The sequence below is a fragment of the Gigantopelta aegis genome, chromosome 2 (assembly GCF_016097555.1).
Source record: "Gigantopelta aegis isolate Gae_Host chromosome 2, Gae_host_genome, whole genome shotgun sequence".
Lineage (NCBI taxonomy): Eukaryota > Metazoa > Mollusca > Gastropoda > Neomphalida > Peltospiridae > Gigantopelta > Gigantopelta aegis.
Genome location: NC_054700.1, coordinates 43,554,556 through 43,574,630, shown reverse-complemented (window position 1 = coordinate 43,574,630; position 20,075 = coordinate 43,554,556). Strand labels below are relative to the sequence as shown.

Below are 20,075 nucleotides of genomic sequence, written 5' to 3'. Positions count from 1 at the left end.
TTAAGCACCAGCCTCAGAGCGAGTTCTTAAGGGCTAAATGGGTAGGTATAAGGCCACTATACACCCTCTTCTCTCCAATAACCACTAACCAACTGTCCTGGACAGACAGCCCAGATAGCTGATATGTGTGCCCAGGACAGTGTGCTTGAACCTTAATTGGATATAAGCACGAAAATAAGTTGCAGAAAGAAAAAAATAGTTATCTTTTAGTGCAGTAATATTAATAATAAAGAGTTGTATATATTCAGAAATGCATTTCAAGATATTTTAATCTTTTAAGCTTAACATTCCATTGATTTTGAAGTGAAATGATTTGAGGTTATCATGTTTGTACTTAATTTGGGCTTGCCTCAGTGTGCTCAGAACAGACAAAAAGCTTGTTGTGCATAAATCAGTGAGATCAAAAGCCATGATTTAAGATTTTTTAAGTTTCAATGGTAGATGTTGTTTGTGCTAGCTGATCCCTGACATGTTAGCATTGCTTGCAAGACAGATATAATTTAAGGCTGAAACTCAGATATATATTTAATATTTAAACATTTAGAATAGACCATCGTCTTTTGTTTTCTTTATTCTGATGCATCATCCTTTGATTTCCTGTAAATGCTGTTTGCGATATACCAGTAGGTTATATTCAGACTGACTTCCTTTAAATACCTTTTACAATTATATAAGTTATATTCAAAGTGATTTCCTTCAAAGTGCGATATCCTGTCAAATGACTTCCTTTAAATGCCGTTTGCGATATACCGGTAGGTTATATTCAGACTGACTTCCTTTAAATGCCGTTTACAATTATATAAGTTATATTCAAAGTGATTTCCTGTAAATGCTGTTTGCGATATACCGGTAGGTTATATTCAGACTGACTTCCTTTAAATGCCGTTTACAATTATATAAGTTATATTCAAAGTGATTTCCTGTAAATGCTGTTTGCGATATACCAGTAAGTTATATTCAGACTGACTTCCTTTAAATGCCGTTTACAATTATATAAGTTATATTCAAAGTGATTTCCTGTAAATGCTGTTTGCGATATACCAGTAAGTTATATTCAGACTGACTTCCTTTAAATGTCGTTTACAATTATATAAGTTATATTCAAAGTGATTTCCTGTAAATGCTGTTTGCGATATACCAGTAAGTTATATTCAGACTGACTTCCTTTAAATGTCGTTTACAATTATATAAATTATATTCAAAGTGATTTCCTGTAAATGCTGTTTGCGATATACTGGTAAGTTATATTCAGACTGACTTCCTTTAAATGTCCTTTACAATTATATAAGTTATATTCAAACTGATTTCATTTAAATACTGTTTGCAATATAGGTCATACCGTATTCAAAGTGATTTCCTTAAATGCTGGTTGCAATTAGATCATATTCAAACTTATTTCCTTTAAATGCTGTTTGCAACGTTTGTATTCTTTTTGCAATATATGTCATATTTAAACTGATTTCATTTAAAAACTGTTTGCAATATAGGTCATATTCAAACTTATTTCCTTTTAATTTCTGTATAGGCCTGAGTGACTGCTTTATAAGCTACATCCCACCCATTCTTCTTTTTAATCAATTCCTTTTATTACACAAGTTTTACATTTTTTAACTGAAATAATATAATGTACATTGTACATGTATATGTACACGTATCTGTCGAGTTTGTAGGTGGGTGGGTGGTTGGGGCGTTGCCAGAGAGGAAAAAATGCCAAGGCAAATCCAGACCTGTAAAATAAATATCAGTGTAATGGGAAAAATAAAATAAATCTGGGGGAATTCCAGACAAGGCAAGCGCCTCGTCTGCCTCATGCTGGCTACGCTATTGGGTGGGGTAGGTGGTGTTTATGTGTATATGTCAATGGGATTCTTATTTGTTTTATTATTTGCTTGTTAAATATGGGATTGCTGCTACTAAATGGTTTGGGCGTGGTGGAGGGGTTAAATACAATTAACACAGTGTATCATAACAAGTAACAAGAAATTATTTAAAATCATAATAATATTCTTTAATTTTTTTAAACTGATTTAGTCTAACATCTGCTATTAATTATGATCATAATTTTATTCAACTAACATATTCACTAGTATTTTTTGTAACATGAATTTTTCCGAAAACAAAACAAGTTTCTCATAATATAGCTATATCATTATTGTGTTGGGAGAATGCATGTTGGATGAGGTAGAGTGATTCTAGCATTAGCATACTTTATGTATAGAACTATAAACAACTGATAACGATGTAAGTGCACTGTCGTGATCATATTTCACTAACATACCAACATGTCTATATGGACTAAAAAGTTTGTTTTGAAAACACCACTACTTCATTTCAGTTTAACTTATTTTCGTGGTTATATCCAATTAAGGTTCAAGCACGCTGTCCTGGGCACACAGCTCAGCTACCTGGTCTGTCTGTCCAGGACAGTGGGTTAGTTGTTAGTTGGTTAGTAGTTAGTGAGAAAGAAGAGGGTGTAGTGGCCTTACACCTACCCATTGAGCCCTTAAGAACTTGCTCAGGGTGGGAGCCAGTACCGGGCTGCGAACCCTATACCTACCAGCCTTATGTCTGATGGCTTAACCACAACGCCACCACTAGAGTACATCCTACCAGATTAATTAAATGTCAAATATTTGGTAATTCTTTTTTTTTCTTTTTTTTTTTAATTGACAGAACCCCTGTTTACATTTGTCATCTGTCCCAACCACAGGGATGAAGTGACAGTTACAATACAAAATTAAACATCATTTAGGTAAACAGATTGAAATTTTCATTCAGTATTTACAATTGTTATTATCACGAAGTTATACATGTATGTGTGAATATTAATGATACAGATAGAAAAAAGATTTTATATTATTTAGCCCAAGTTCTCATAGTTTATAATTTTGGACTAGACATGTAAATTAATTAAACAAAAATTGACTATACAAAATGGGGTCTGTGAGATATGTTCTATTATATTGTATCTATTTATACACTCATCCCCACATAAACCCACCAACCACCCCCCATTCCACCGATAAACAAACTTCAAATATACACATATAACTATGCATACGCACAACGACACGCACATAAGTGATTCATGAAGTGCAGACATCATAAGACTTCACAAATGAAGTATTATTCTTATATAAAACATATGAATTATTTGACTATGACTGTATATAACACCAAAGTAAATAATAATTACAAACTGCTGTTCAGCAGTATTTGCCTGACTATGTCTTAAATAGATTATAATACATAGCCCATTTAGTTTGAAATTTGTTGTGTAAACTTTTACTATGATAAATACTACTTTCTGTTAGATATCTAGATTTCAGAATATGTTTAAAATGTTTAATATTTGGTAAGATATCTGTTACTTTATATTTATAGATAAAGAATATGGCAAGTAATAGAAACCGATCACAAATTCTTCAGTTGTTGTAATATTATTTTCTCCTAGTAGAATTAGTTTAGCATCAAAAGATAGATATTGAATATGAGGACATTTATCAAGTAAGAATTGTAAAAAAGAATTCAAAAAGGTTTTGACTAGTAAGCAGTCCCAAAAAAGATGTAATATGGTTTCTGGAGTGCTTTTACAAATTGTACAAAGATTAATTTCAGCTTTGTTATTTTTTTGTAAAAAATGTTTAGTTGTAATAATTCTATGCAATAATCTGCATTGGAACCACCTTAACTTAGTATCTTGGGTTGTCTTAAAAGGTTTGGAATATATTGTTGCCAAACTGATTTCAGAATTAAAGAGTTCTTCCCATTTTGCTTCTGTCCTTATTTTGTTAACTGCAGTTATTAAAATATAGTAATAGGTTTGAGAGCCTTTTTTTACTGAAAATAGTTTTCTCATAACAATGGTATCATTCAGAAAGGAGAATGACTCAAGTTGAACAGTCTTTAGTCGTCTAAGGTATTTTTTAATTGCTTGAACAATGCCATAATAAGTTATAAAGGACAGTTCAGTATCGAAGTTATCTTGAATTTCTAACAATGAATGAATTTTACCACGTGTGTTAAAAACATCTTTAACCTGAGAAATACCTTTTTGATGCCAATTTGAGTTATAAAAAGGCTTTTTAACAATACAAATATTAGAGTTATAAAATATTGGTTCTGTCAAAAATTCATCGAAAGTTGATGGCAAAATGTTATGTGCAAAAGCATTGTAGGCATTCAAGCAATCTTTCCAAAATATATTATTTACTTTGCCTGCCAAGACTTTTGGATAGGAATTTTCAAAACAAGCTATTTTGTTAAAGTTGATAAAAGTAGGTTCTTCCATTTATAATACTTTGTTACATCCATAATCTTTCTCATCCATATAAGTTTAAGGGCTTTTACATACGCATATATATCTATCATACCGAGACCACCTTCACTAACAGGACGACAAGCTATTGTTCTTTTGATTCTATAAGGTTTCGTATTCCAGAGGAATCTAAATAGAATATTGTTGAATTCTTCAAGAAAGTCTCTAGGTGGATTTGGAAGGGTCAAGAACAAGTAATTAAGTTTAGAAATAACTAAAGATTTAATAATTGCAATTTTGCCGAGAGGTGTAATAATATGTTTCATCCATCTATTAATAATTTGTTTGATTTCGAACAGTTTATTTTTTAACTTAATATGACTCAATTATTGTGAATGTAATTCAAGAATTTTGAATATTTTGGGGTTCCATTCTAGTTTTAAGTGTGGTAGATATATGTCTTTACTATTTTTCTTACTTCCAATCCAAATCACTTGACATTTGTCAAAGTTAATATTTAATCCAGACATACATGTATCAGCAAATGCGTTCAATACTGTAACTGTATTTTCAAAAGATTTTTTACTCCCATCAAGAATGAACACAGTGTCATCTGCATATTGTGTCACAAGGAGATGTTCATTATTGATGGAAAGACTTTGATATTTGGATTGTTTTTAACCATAAGAGCTAAAATTCTGTGCATAATAAAAATATATAGGGAGAAATAGGGTTGCCTTGTTTACAACCTCGACCGCAATAAAGTGCCATTAATTATTAAACAAGATTTAATATTTTTATGGAATATTTGAACCCATCTTCTTATGTCATTACCAAAACCAAAAAATGAAAGGGTATTATCAATGAAGGACCAAGATACAGAGTCAAAGGCATTTTCAAAGTCTATCAAAAATAACATCCCAGGAATAGTTAATGTTTCAGCACTCACTATAGAGTCATATAATAAACAGATGTTGTCACCAATATATCGGTTTGCCATAAAACCAGTTTGATCATTAATAAGTTTTGGAAGGACCTTTTTCAGTCTTTCGGCAATTACCAATGACAACAGTTTTAAGGAGCAATTTAAAAGTGAGATCGGGTGCCAGTTTTTCAAAAATTGTTTGGGCTTGTCACCTTTAGGGAAACATGTTATAATTCCTTGCTTTTGGGCAACAGAAAGTTCTCCTTTTTTAAAGCCTTCGTTTATTGATCTTAATACATAAATTCCAATATCTTTCCAGAAAAATTTGTAAAACTTGTACGTAAATCAATCAGAACCAGGACTATTTAGTTTTGTTTTCTCCCTCATCAATCCGTTTAGCTCTAGAGTGAATAGGAATGCCTTCCATCTTTTTTCTTCTTATATTTTCTAGTTCCAGTTTCTTTGCTTCTAAGCAATCAAAATCAATATTGTCTATGTTATTTTCTAAGTCATTTATTTCCCTATTTAAAATTTCTGCTAGTTTCTTGCTTTCTTTATTCTTAAATGAGGCATACAAAATTATTTTACCCAGGATCTCCATAAGAAGAGTATCCATAAAAAGCTGATCATTAACGTAAAGTTTATTTCATGATATATATCTTCTGGTGATATTGGATCAAAACCTTTAGCAGAGTATTGTTGGACAACCTTAAAAATTATTTCTTTTACAGCTTTAACATATTCCTCATCACCCAAAAGGGAGTTGTTAAATTTCCAATATGTATTTGGTTTTTGTTGGTTTATCAAGTTGAGTTTAAGCTTATCAAAGAGTGGTCTGATCTATAACCAGAAATTATATTTGAGTCACTAGTAATAGAATATAAATTTTGTGAGATCAGAAAAAAATCAAGTCTGACTTGCTTAATAGGATTTTTTCTTCTCCATGTATATTGCTGAACTTGTGGATTATGATCTCGCCATATATCAATTAGATCTAGCTCACCCATCATTTGTAAAACTTGTTCTCTGGCCCAAGGGTTGTTTATAGTTTGATAGTTAGAGGCGTCAAGTGAATTTTGTAAAATAAGATTGAAATCTCCAACAATTATGTAATACTTATTCCCAAAAGTTTTAATTTTATCTGTAATGATAGAATGAAAATAAGGTTCATCTGTGTTAGGTCCATATAAGTTTACAAGAGTAAACCGAAAGTCTTTAATTGTAACATCTATAATCAGAACGTTGCCATCGTTATCTGCAAACGAATTGTACATTTGGTAATTCTGACATGTAGTCTTCATAGGAAACCTGCTGCCTTTTTTAATTTGCAACAAGGGATCTTTTATATCAACTTTCCTACAGACAGGACAGCACATACCATAGCCTTTGATATACCAGTCATGGGGCACTGGATGAGACGGGTTGGAGGGGGGGGGGCACCCAATCCGAGAATAGGTTCACCGAGATGGTTTAATCCTGTGACTCAAGGAGCTCAGGTGAGCACTCCACCAAGGGGGTTTGATCCCAAGCACCTCAGTCTACATCTTTACTGACCGAGCAAAATCCTGCCTCTACATGGAATGAAGTACATTTAATATGTCAAGCAAATGTATACTAATATTCAACTGGTCTCAGTTCTCTTTTACTTGAAGGACCTGTCATCTGGCCCACCGGCTACTGTCCAGTATTACGAAAAAGTACATGAAGATTGGCCAGCATTAAGCCAACAGATCAGTGACGTCGTCATCAAACCACTCCACAAAGTGTAAGTAGAGTCCTCACAACCTGTTTGGGTTTTAACCCAGTTTTCTTTCACTGTTAATTTTCAGAATTTAGATTACTATGAATTCAAAGAATAACTGGCAAATACTGATTGCTATAACTTTATGTGGATAAGTGTAAGAGGAGTGCAATTTTTAAAAAGGGAACCCATGTGATGTGAACAAAGATAAACTGATTTTATGCATTTTTTTAAAGGGGCAGTGTTGGAAAGATGCACACCCAGACTACAGACACATACTGATAGTTTAAGAAATGAAAAACAAGTAATTTTAGAATTAATTGAGAGAAAAAAACCCATGGTTATGCCTGCTAACTGGGAGCAGACATTTTGTTTCTTTTTTTTTGCATCTGGTGCATTAGCTTGGAAGGTCAATGATGTCAGCTCCTGTCATTTCATTTCAACTTATTTCCGTGCTTATATCCAATTTAGGTTCAAGCACGCTTTCCTGGGCACACACCTCAGCTATCTGGGCTGTCTGTCCAGGACAGTGGGTCAGTTGTTAGTTGTTAGTGAAAGAGAAGTGGGTGTAGTGGTCTTACCCACTGAGTTGTTAAAACTCGCTCTGGGTGGGAGCCGGTACCGGGATGCGACGTTGAAATACCTTTTAAAATAGACTAAAACGCATGCATGAAATGCAGCTACTAGTTATTGTAAAACATAAGTGGTGTGTAGGGTCCGCTAGTGTTCACCTGTCCACTAGTGTAACAATGAACACTAGCGGTTGCAATGTTGACCGCTAGTGTAATAATTTAAAATGTTACAGTAACAGTCAACACAGTCAACTAATTTTACTACATCGACCGTTAGTGTAACAACGCCAACGATTAGAACAGCAATTAATTAATTTAATTATTGAATATTCTTGTCCGTGTATTGGATAGATAACTGGATTCAAAACCAGTAGATACTTGGTTCGTACCCAGCGATAGGCTGTCTGGGTGTTTTAGGACAGGACAGGACAATATTTTACCATGCTTATGTCCACCAAAGGTTCAAGCATGCCCCCCATGGGTACAGACTCTATCTTCAAAGGACGAGTCCCAAAGTCGGAGGGTGTATCCAGGGCGGAAGAGGGTGTTTTAATTACCAGCGCCATTTAAATAACTTAGTGGGTTGATCATCATGTTCATAACTGATAGGTACTGTGTTCGAACCAAACCAGAGGCTATGTTGGTGTCTTAATCACCAGCTCTATCTAAGTAGCTTAGTGGGTAGATCATCATGTTCATAGCTGATAGGTACTGAGTTCGAACCCAACCAGAGGCTATGTTGGTGTCTTAATCACCAGCTCTATCTAAGTAGCTTAGTGGGTAGATCATCATGTTCATAGCTGATAGGTACTTGGTTCGAACCCAACCATATTGCAAGAGCCATCTTGATAGCTTAGTGGTTAGATGACCGTGTTCAAAGATGGTAACTAGTACAGATTTCAAACCATCCCAGAGACGGTTTCATAATCATCATCAGGTTTGATATATTTATATTAATTTATAAAATGAATTAACTAAAAAAAATTTTACACCTTTATTAGCATAATCATTACAGCGACAGGTTTCAAGTTAATACTGTCGACGAGACCAACAAATATTTTCAATACTGAACCATCTGTTTTGTTCTTCTCTAAGAAACAGCCATGCTCTGTTCCATCGTGTGTTTCTAATAATTTCCCGTAAACATAAAACTACACCGCTTCCTCTGCAAGCTAATAGGTGTTGGAACACTAGGTAATGTTGAACTGGATATATATATTCTTGGGGTTTCAGTTTCATTTACTATAGCACTGAAGAATTTGTTGACACGTTGTAATGTATATCTTGTACTGGGATCGTCTTTAATGCAAATATTAATTAATTAGTTCACATGCCCCAGGTGTAGCCATTTGGGGTAGTACCCACTCCCCAACCCCTATGTTTTTTTATTGCCGCTATTCCCCATCCCTAAAAAAATCCAAGCTATATTGGCGGCATTGATTTCTTCTGATGTCTTTGATGTGTGGTACTGGAACACTTTGATGTCGATTGTTTCAGATGTAGCCTATCCTACTTGGAATTAAAAGGAAAGGAATGCTTTAAACGACACTCCAGCAAATTGTTTTTTTGTTGTTGTTTTTTTTTCCAAAAGAAAGAATAATGTTCATGGTACATAAATTAAAAAACAAACAACTACAAGTAAATTATTTTGCAAAAAAAAATAATACATTATTAAACAAAACGGAGCTTCATTTTGAAATTACTATTTGTTACAAATGTTTGGTTTGAACACATTGCCATTACGTGATGTAAAAAACAAATGACATCCATACCTCCATGATCATAAACAATGAAATACATAAGGGTATCCCCAATATTAGAGTATTATTGCAAATAATTGTGGAATAGTGTTCAAAATATTGTTGTATTGCTGAAATATTAATGTATGTTGAATTATTAAAATTGAATGTTATGTTTTTGAAGTTCATACGCTGATGAACATCAAAACCGTTTTACCCACATAACATCAACAATATACCATTCAATTCTTAAATAATACCTGTAAATTTCTGAAATGTACTTATTTACTCAGGTATATTTTAATATTATCTGAATCCAAAGAGTTTTGTTGCTGTTTATTCAGCAGCTAATAGGTGTCAAATATAGCATATTTTTGCGACATTAGAAGAAACCATTGCCACCATAATATAGTCTATTCGTTTTTTAATAGTACCAAGGGTCTGTTACATGTGTTTTCCCATAGATAGGACAGCGCATACCACTTGCCAGTTGCAGATATACAAAAGAATATGCGCATTTGTTAGAACTAAAATTCATATAGTATGTGAATAAATTAAAACAGTGTTACCATGCCATCTTTAAATGTCAAGGCTGTTATAGTCCGGTGCACTGTGTCTATATTATTACTTTCGTACAGAATTTTTGGGGATTTGCCTTATATGTTTGACACATAACAGCCTCTGGAAAAACAGTACGCTGGGGTGTCCTTTTCACAAATATTCTAATATTCTAATATCTTGTATCTTCAAGGACCATAATTCTGTCATGAAACTCAAACTGTGTCTGTAACTCCACATGATATATACAAACTTCCAGCTCAATATCTTGACGCATTGCAAAGAAAAGTCTAGGAAAAGGCTGACGGACAGACTGACAGATGTTGGAGACAAAACCTATAGTCCCCTCCGGTTAGGCTGGTAGAGGACTACTATTAAACACCCTTGAAAAAGTAAAGTTTGTTTTATTTAATGACGCCACTAGAGCACATTGATTTTTATCTTATCATCGGCTATTGACTAAAACACCCTTAAATTCTCTCTTGTACAACATTAGGTTTTGATAATGAATTTTTTTTTTTTATTATTTGTTGCAGTACGATATTGAATACGATGTGATGTTTCTTTCTCATTTCATTGATATAAATTGACTAAATCAAAATAATGTCCAACATCAAAACCAGTTATGTGAACACTAACGGTCGACATTGTACATAGTTAACCGTTAATGTTCACGTTGTTACACTAGTGGTCAACATTGCAACCGTTAGTGTTAACGTTGTGAACACTAACGGTTGCATTGTCGACCGTTAGTGTTCATATTGTTACACTAGCGGTCAACATTGCAACCGCTAGTGTTCGTTGTTACACTAGTGGACAGGTGAACACTAGCGGACCCTACAGCGGTGCACTGGTTGGAAAGCACAGACAGGAAAGCACATACCACGGTCTTTGTCCAGTTGTGGTGCACTGGTTGGAATGAGAAAAAAACCAGTCAGCTGAATGGATCTACCGAGGTGGTTTGATCCTGTGACGCAAGCATCTCAATCAAGCACTCAATCGACTGAGCTAAATCCTGCCCCAATAATTAATTAAGAAAAGTGACATATAATTGAAAAGTTCACAGTATTGCTGAATGCCATAGTCAGTTGTCAGGGTTGTTCTATAATGATTTTCAAATAAACTTATTCAGATTTTTTTTTTTTTAGGCCTTTATTACCGTAAGAATCGGATTTATTTTTAAGTGTCATCTTTTCTTTTCAGTATTGACGTTGCTGCTATGGACCAAGCAGGTTCGATATGTTTTTGATAAAAATATTATTACGTTTACTCATATTGTATGAAATATATAAAGCACGGACCATTTGTGGATCACACCGCTATTGCAGCCAGTTGGTGGTATGGGTGAAATAGTGTGGCTGTAAATGAATTGCCACACATTTTTACATGTGAGTAAAATGATGGAAATACATGGTGAAAAGTGTTCAGGCCAGCTAATTTTGTCCAAATTTCTCTATTGTTTCCCCCCGAATTTGAGGATTTTCTCCAGGACTCTTTCTCCCCCCCCCCCCATCCCCCCATCTTGTACGCATGTGTGCATGTCCTTTTTTTTAACTTCCTGCACCCAAGACAGGCATACACTACTACAATAGCTTGCTCTGAACGTACATGTTAAATCATTTCCAGTTCCCAAACAGTTATGATTTTTGGGGGGTTGGGGGGGATAGATTTTGGATGAGACAGTTTTTGTATGATTTCAATAATGTTTACTGAAGGTAAAAAAAAAAAAGAAATCTTAATTTTCAGCTCGAGACACCAACAGATAGCGGTTCCAAGCAGATAGTTGTGGTTCTTCAAGTGTGAATGTAACAGCAGATGAGGAAAAGAAAGGAATGTTTGTTTAACGGCACCTCAGAACAGTGTAAACTGTGGGTATGTGGTGTCTAACACTGGTTAGCAGGTGTGAACCAGGGATGAGCGCAGCTGGTGCATTTATAATGGAGACTGACCATTGTTGTGTAGACAGGTCATCTTTTCTCAATTCATTGCTGCAAGAATTCATTCATTTTGTGCCTAAAGTGACAGACCCTAGTTTTTAAACACAAGGCATATTTTTAATTTCGACTGAAAAAATAATAAAATAATAATAATAAATAAAAATGTCACTGCAAAATGAGTAATCTGAATTCCATTTATAATAAGCAATCATGATGTTTCATATAAAATCAAATCTATGATACTTTTTAAAATTTAATATTCAAGTAGACAAGTATAATTAATAGCTATTTAACTAAAGTATTCTGTTTATTATAAATGACTTCAACTGAACCCCTTCTTAAAAAAAAGGTCACTGCCAGATGTGTAATCTGAATTCCATTTGTAATGAGCAATCATGTTTCATATAAAATCAAATGTATGATATATTTTTTTTGCATTTAAAGTATACAAGTATAGATTTAAAGTATTTTTTAGTAATTAGTAACTTTAACCTCTATCCTACTAATCTGAAAACAAATCAGCAAACAACCAAAAAACATGGCTTATAAAATTTTTTTAATATAGCTAGTTCCTGGCAAACAATTTGCTGCTGAGAAAACACTCCGCAGCAATCTCCACAGCATTGCCAATTGCATCCCACCAACTTTACCTCCCCAACCTCTTTACAGTGGCATGCAACATACCCTACCTCCCTTTTATTATTATTACGGGTATTTTTTTTAAAGAATCACATCATTTTAGTTTTATATATTTTCAGATGGATAACATGTTCATTCAAGCAAATTTCTGCAATACTTCACTCCTATAATGACTGCAAGTAGTGTTATATTTGGGTGGTTTAATTATAATTATGAAACAGATATTTTCATGATGTGATATATCGACAGAAATATGTGTACGTACATGTACATGTAAGCCACAATGAGATAATTATGCCAGTTTTTTTCAACTAATCATAATTTGGATCAGTTTTTATTTCTCACAGAATTAATATATTTAAAACTAATTATAACTACAAGATTCATGCACTTTCTTATCAGGCATATGCAGTGAATTTTTAAAGACATTTCTGATGCCCTTTTTTTCTAGAATTTTCAAGGATTTTTCATGGATCACCAATGTAAGTTAATAAATTACATTATTTTAACATGAATGCACATCTCTTCATGTTGTTGTAAATGAGAAAAACAAATTACCAACCAGGTTTCATTGTGAATAATTTATCACAACTCAAATCAAAATTCCACGACTCCAGAATTTGTATAACTCTGTAACTATAATTTCATAGCTTGTATGTATAAGACTTACAGAGCTGGTTCCATGGTACTAAAGATTAGGATTTCAAAGTAGAATCTGATATTTCACATTAGGATCTGATATTTCACATTAGAATCTGATATTTCACATTAGGATCTGATATTTCACATTAGGTTCTGATATTTCAATGTAGGATCAATCTGGAATTTGGCATTTTAGAGTAGCTGGCTTTTACAATGAATTTTTTTTTTTTTTTTTTTTTTCATTGCATATATTGTTTGCAAATGATGTTAATTGGGGATTTAAATTTACAGTTCCCTTTAAATTGCTAAACAAAATGAAAATTTGGTGTGTATCATTCACCCAAGCTGTGGTAATAAACAATACAAACAACTGAAAAGTGTTTTTACAACAAAACTCATCAAGTTGCCCACAAGATATCAAAGGGACAAAAAAAAATTAATTTATGTTTGAAACAATTGTAACTTCATACGTACGGGATATAATCCATTTTAGAATAATCATTGTGCATGTAACATGACACAAGCATTTATCTGGTTATTCCCCCCCCCCCCCCCCCCCCCCCCCCCAATTTTCGATTTAACAAGTTTTATTAATGTCAACAGAAATAGTGAAAGGACATATGTACCTCATGCCAAAACAGACGAAAAACATATTAACTAAAAATATTTATTCATTTTTTCTTGTCAAATATAAAAGTTATACCTTGAATTACATCCACATAAGTTCATTTACTACAGTACATGTTTTATGAATTTAATATATTATAATTGCAAAATAGGATAAGAATGACCAACAAGTTACATGTGACCTAACAGTGTGAATTTGATTTGCACATCCATATTGACGATCATATTATGAACACAGTATTTTCTGTCTAACTAATATTTTTGCCAACGATTCTTGAGGAAACCACTGTTTATTTGTAGTGGCAACTCATTACAATGTTAATATTATTTATTTAATTATGCAAGCATGATATATTTATCACAAATGTGTCTAAAAATAGTTAAATATGACACTTGCAGCTTTGAGAATGCACGTTTTTGAAAGATGTTACAAGGTGAAGAAGTGAAAAAGAAAGGAATGTTTGATTTAATCATGCGCTTGGTACACTTTACTTGCGGTTGTGTGATGTCAGACATATCGTTAGGGACCACAGCAAGAGGTGAGATTTGTAGATTTAATAAGGGGCTGTACACAATTAGCAACACTAGGTTAATTATTGGCTGCGGGAAGATAACACCAAAGTACACTTTTTAACCAACCAAAAAGGTTAATAAATTAAAAACTTTTTTTTTTTTTAATGTACACTTTAGGGGGTTAGGGGTGGGAATAGATATTTAAAAAATGGGTCAATGATTTGTACACTTATGTTGAAAATTGTGAACAGCCCCAAAGAAATATGTTGTGTTTTTTTAAGTTAAAATTTCCAATTTTTAAATAGTATGGTGCCGATTTTTGTTTCTTGTGTTGTATCTTTAACCTTAGCATTAATATTTTGGGGTGCTTTAAATTACACTTTAAAAAAAAAGAAGTTTATTTTTGTCATGAAGTGACTTTAATTTTTAAGTGATAAAGCTATTAAAAAACTGTTTCCACTGAAACCACCTTAAAATTAAATACATATAAAAAATATTTAAAATACTTGACGTTTCATCAGTGTCAAAACAAACATCCACAGGAGAATAAACAAACAAACTGGTAGCCATACAAGCCAGTAAGGTATAAAATAGAGAAGGCTAACTTGGAAGTGAAATTTTTAAGCGACAAATAAATAATACATATACCATAAACCAGTATTGATTGGTTATTTGGGTTCTGGTTTTTTTTTTTTTAAGTGTGTTGAAACAAATATGAATTGGATACTATGTTTGGAGTACAGTACATTTGTTAATTTATTATGATCATTAATAAATATAATGGTTAAAGATGGAATCTTAAGTATATTTTTAATATTTAAGAATTTTGGATAGTTGATCCAGTTTAAGCTTTATTCGGTGACACCATTCTTCTGTTGGCAAGGTGTGTAACACTTCAGTATTAATAAATGTTATGGAATGGAGAACAAAAGTTTTTGTGTAGGCCTATATAATGTACATGTAATTATATATTTATTCTCTGTACACATGTGAAACATGTATGTAAAGAAATATCATTATTTATTTTTCAAAATGTTAAATTTAAAAAAATAAAATGGTATATATTTATTCCATTCTTGTTATATCTTTAACCAACAATCAGGGCTGTATTATGAAATTGAGATTGTTAAAGAGCATGTACCAAAAATTCTAAAGTTAAGTTTATAACCGAAATGTAACATTTTGGTATTGATTATTGTTTAACTTACAAAATGTAACATGAGAGACCACCCCAGTTTGCAATGTATGTAACTATATTAGTTACAAGTTACAGGCCAGTATCAAATTTTACCTTACTTTTTCAAAAATAAAAAATAAATAAAGGGTGGTGATAGGTAATGAAAAGTAGGTTACAGACTTGAATAAAGCATTTCAGATTGCATGTTCATGAGCCTTTTACTCGCAGCTTGTTTGGTTTCAGTAGAAAGCATATGGCAAATGCATAAAAATCTAGATTTTTACTTTTTAAAACTTATTTTTCTGAAAACTGTATGGTGCATGTGAAACTCCTTTTCTGTGATAACATTTTTCATGTTTGATTAGGTTTGGGAGAGTATAAATTTCTTTGCAATCTGGCTTCGGATAACCATGCCACCAAAACGTAAAATTACCATTCTGGACTCTGGTCGAGCCCTGCCATGTCTGAATGATAGCATATCCATGAGACAAGTAGCTAGATGCCTGTAAGTGAGCCATTCCATCATCCATTAACTGTAAGAGTGTTTCCATACCACTCAGACTTTCATTTTTAAAAAACCCAGGAGTGCTAAAAATCGCACTCCTCAAAATGCTTACGAGGGTGGTGGAAATCACACTCCTCAAAATAATCAGAATTAGAGGCAAGAGACCGAGAGGAATTGCATCCATGAACATGATTAAATTTGAGGAGTAATGATTTCTAAATTAAATATCTTAAGAGTTAATGTTTTGTGTTTTCAAAATAAATATCCTAATTTTAATAACTAATATGATGGTTGTTTTCAAAGATGAAGGAATGGGCCATTTCAGTCTTACACAAGAAAAAGAAACACCATGAACACAACATTTATTGATTTCTTATTTATTATGTGCATATCATGTTGCATTAAAATTCTGAATCATGATAACCTGTTGACTATTTATGAATAAAGCATTGAAATTGATTTGTTTGTGCTTATTCTGTTTTTAAGTACAATAATTTTAGTCTTCATCGCAGAATGATATGATTTCTCTATGGACACCAACCTGTGAATTGAATGTGAATTGACATTATAACAACTTTGGTATTGTTATTAAGAATTCTAACTGTAAAATGTCTAATAAAACTCTTACAAAAAGTAATGTCAGTAGGCCTATTTGTAAATCATTTAAACTAAAAAGAAATTAAAAGTGTATCAACCACATAGCATAGGGTTATCACATTTATCATGATATCATAATATACATTTTATGTACCTGCAAATTCTCTGTTTTAAAAAAAGAATAATGTCATAACAGAAAATGTCAACATCTATTGTTTTCTACCCAAATATATCTTACTGCAATATTTATAAATATATATTTTTTACAAGCAGTATTAACTTTCATTATTGGTGTACTAGTTAACGTCATTTATTATACTACTAACTCGAATCACAGCAACCCATCAAACCCCCCCCCCCCCCAAAAACAACAAAACAACTCTAATGTAAAATTAATTTTAAAATATACATGCTTTACACTAGGTAAATTCAAATTACTGAGTTGAAATTAAATCGGTGTATGTTTGTTTCAGGTGCCCATCAACTGATCACATGTACTAGAAATCTGACTCTACCAAGGTCAATGAATGTCCTTGGCTTTAAATCACTTGGCAGTATCGTGAAACAGAAAGTAGAAATGTGCGAATACGTCGCATTGCTATTAACAAAAACAAAACCTGCTTTACTAAATTAGTTTTTTGTTGTTGTACGAGTTTACTGTGATATCAACATGTATAAACATTATACACATAGAATTATTGGACAACGCACCTATTATTATTTTTTTACGTGATCAAAACGACGACAGTGTAAAATAAATTTTGTGAACATTACTTGCATTGTACGAAATTAAACAAACCAAAACCAACAAGATCTTAATAATAAGTGAACTCCTAGCTGATTGGCTCAGTGTAAAGATAACCAGCCAATCATGTTTCAATTTATAAAAAGTATCCTAGGACTTTCATTATGAACAGAATGGAATGGTTTGTGGCGTTGTGGATTGGATTCAATAAACAATTAAAATGGCAGATTAAAAAAAAATTAAACCGTGATTTGTTCAGTTTAGGGGCGCGTTATTTTGCACCTGTTAGATTGAGTTGACGGGGGTTCACAGGCATGATAGCGCTCGCGCCCGTCAAAAAAGAAAGTCTGCCACTGGCACAGCGAATGGGCTACCCTTCTCAGACGCAGTGTGCATGTGGCCCTTAACTTCTTGTGACTAGTATGTTATTTGGGTTTGGGTGGATTTTGTTTACAAATCAGGCTATGAATCTAGCAGTGTTCCATGCATCAATTTTGAGCCAGAAGCATAAAATTATGGGAATTCTCCTCGGATCAGCTGTTTTCTTCTCATGGAACACTGAGTTTCCTCACAATTTAATCGTCTTTTTCTCCAAAATGTGTCAGATGGCACAGATTTTAACCTAGATTTCAAGAATTTCCGGGACCCTCTAGATTTCCTCTTTTTCACAGTTCACCAATTTCCACCCCTGATATTACATGTTTATGATTCCAGGGGAATTGTTAAAAAAAATAAGTTCCTCAAATTCAATGCCTGTGAATGTATATTATGTTTTTTGATATAGCTTAGAGATGGCCATATGGGAGACTGTTTGTACTGAATGTGTCACCTTCATTAAATAAGACTACTGTTGTTGTTTTTGTTGTTAAGATGTTTTGGTGTAAGACAGAAATGTGGCTGCATGAACAGGTCATTGTGTACCAATCCACTGAGCAATGATCAATAGTCTAATAAAATTAAATTTGGACAAGATTTGTCCATAAATATCAACTATTTTTTTTAGATATCCCTGACCCAAACTAAAATTCCATGACTTTTCTGCACTTGAATATTTCTGTTTCTTTCTTTCCTTCTGTGTTTTGTTTAATGACACCTTTAGAGCACATTTGGTAATTTTGACATAGTCTTTGACAAAACCCACTACATTTTTCCATTAGTAGCAAGAGATCTATATGCACCATCCCACAGACAGGATAGCACATACCACAGCCGTTGATATACCCGTCGTGGTGCACTGGCTGGAATGAGAAATAGCCCAATGGGCCCACTGACAGGGATAGACCCTAGACCAACCATGCATCAGTAAAGTTTGTTTTATTTAACGACGCCACAAGAGCACATTGATTTTTTATCTTATCATCGGCTATTGGACGTCAAACATATGGTCATTCTGACAGTTTTTCAGAGGAAACCCGCTGTTGCCACAAAGGCTACTCTTTTATGACAGGCAGCAAGGGATCTTTTATTTGCACTTCCCACAGGCAGGATAGCACAAACCATGGCCTTTGTTGAACCAGTTATGGATCACTGGTCGGTGCAAGTGGTTTACACCTACCCATTGAGCCTTGCGGAGCACTCACTCAGGGTTTGGAGTCGGTATCTGGATTAAAAATCCCATGCCTCGACTGGGATCCGAACCCAGTACCTACCAGCCTGTAGACTGATGGCCTAATCACGATGCCACCAAGGCCGGTAACCATGCATCAGGCAAACGCTTTACCACTTGGCTACGTTCCGCCCCTGCCCTTCAATGTGACATTTGCCGATTCCATACTCCCAGGATTTTTATGACTAGCACGAAACACATGTACACATTATGTATGTCACTTCCTACACCTCCATGCAATGATGCATACACATTTATAAGAATATGTGGACCTCACATAGCTTAAGATACTATTGTAATAGACCCCAACGAAATTGTAGTCACTTTAGGATAAATACTGTACAGCTTTTTCATTTATTACCGAAGGAAGGAAATGTTTTATTTTAATGACACACTCAACACATTTTAGTGTGGTTAAGGACCACACAGGTATTGAGAGGAAATCTGCTGTCGCCATTTGATGGACTACTCTTTTCAACTGGCAGCAAGGGATCTTTTACATGCACCATCCCACAGACAGGATAGTACATACCACAGCCTTTGTTACACCAGTTGTGGAGCACTGGCTGGAATGAGAAATAGCCCAATGGGGCCACTGACAGGGATCGATTGCAAACCAATCACGCATGAAGCGAGCGAGCACTTTACCACTGGGCCACATCCCGCCCCCTCATTACCAAAAGCAAAGAATATGGATTAAATTTACAGAGCATGTTTGTCTTACACGTGTGTAACTGCGTACATTTACAATGCTTAACACCCGCGTTTAAGAAAAACCGGCTTTGTAAATTCGGGCCCCGTTTGTTTGACATCTTGGCAGTTTTAAAATATGGCCATTTGGTGTCTAACACAGACATTTTGACAAAAAGTTGATGGAAAGAGAAGAAACCCGCTGCTGCCATATAGGCTACTCCTAACAATAAAGCAGCAAGGCATCGCTAATATGTGCTTTCCCACAGACAAGATGGCCTGGTGAGGCACCAGTCAAGAATGGGAGGGTGGGGAGAAAGCCCTAGAGTTCATTGAAAATTAAATTTAAAGTTTGTATTGTTTACCACCACTAGAGCACATTGGTTCAATAAATCATTGGCTATTGGATGTCAGACATTTAGTCATATAGTTTTGGAGAGGGATCTTTTATATGCACCATATCAGACAGGATGGGCCAACCCACAGCCTTTGATATACCAGTTGTGGTGCACTGGCTGGAACGAGAAATAGCCCAATGGGTCCACCGACCGATAAATCCTAGCCAGTGCCGGATTTATAAGGAGGCAATTGCCCCGGGTCCCCC

General features: G+C 34.0%; 1 protein-coding gene across 2 annotated transcripts in view; it reads left to right on the top strand.

Annotated features, from left to right (window-relative positions):
* Positions 1-13,572, top strand: part of LOC121386026 — a 54,717-nt gene extending 41,145 nt beyond the window's left edge. Inside the window, exons 15-17 of one of the 2 annotated variants that reach the window (XM_041516826.1) lie at positions 6,836-6,948; positions 10,997-11,025; positions 11,540-13,572. In XM_041516826.1, the coding sequence (XP_041372760.1) occupies positions 6,836-6,948; positions 10,997-11,025; positions 11,540-11,559 (162 nt within the window). In that variant the 3' untranslated portion in view covers positions 11,560-13,572. Of the gene's footprint in view, positions 1-6,818; positions 6,949-10,996; positions 11,026-11,539 lie in introns of those variants that run through there. The other variant, XM_041516838.1, reaches the window with a different exon arrangement.
* The last annotated feature ends 6,503 nt before the right edge of the window (positions 13,573-20,075 follow it).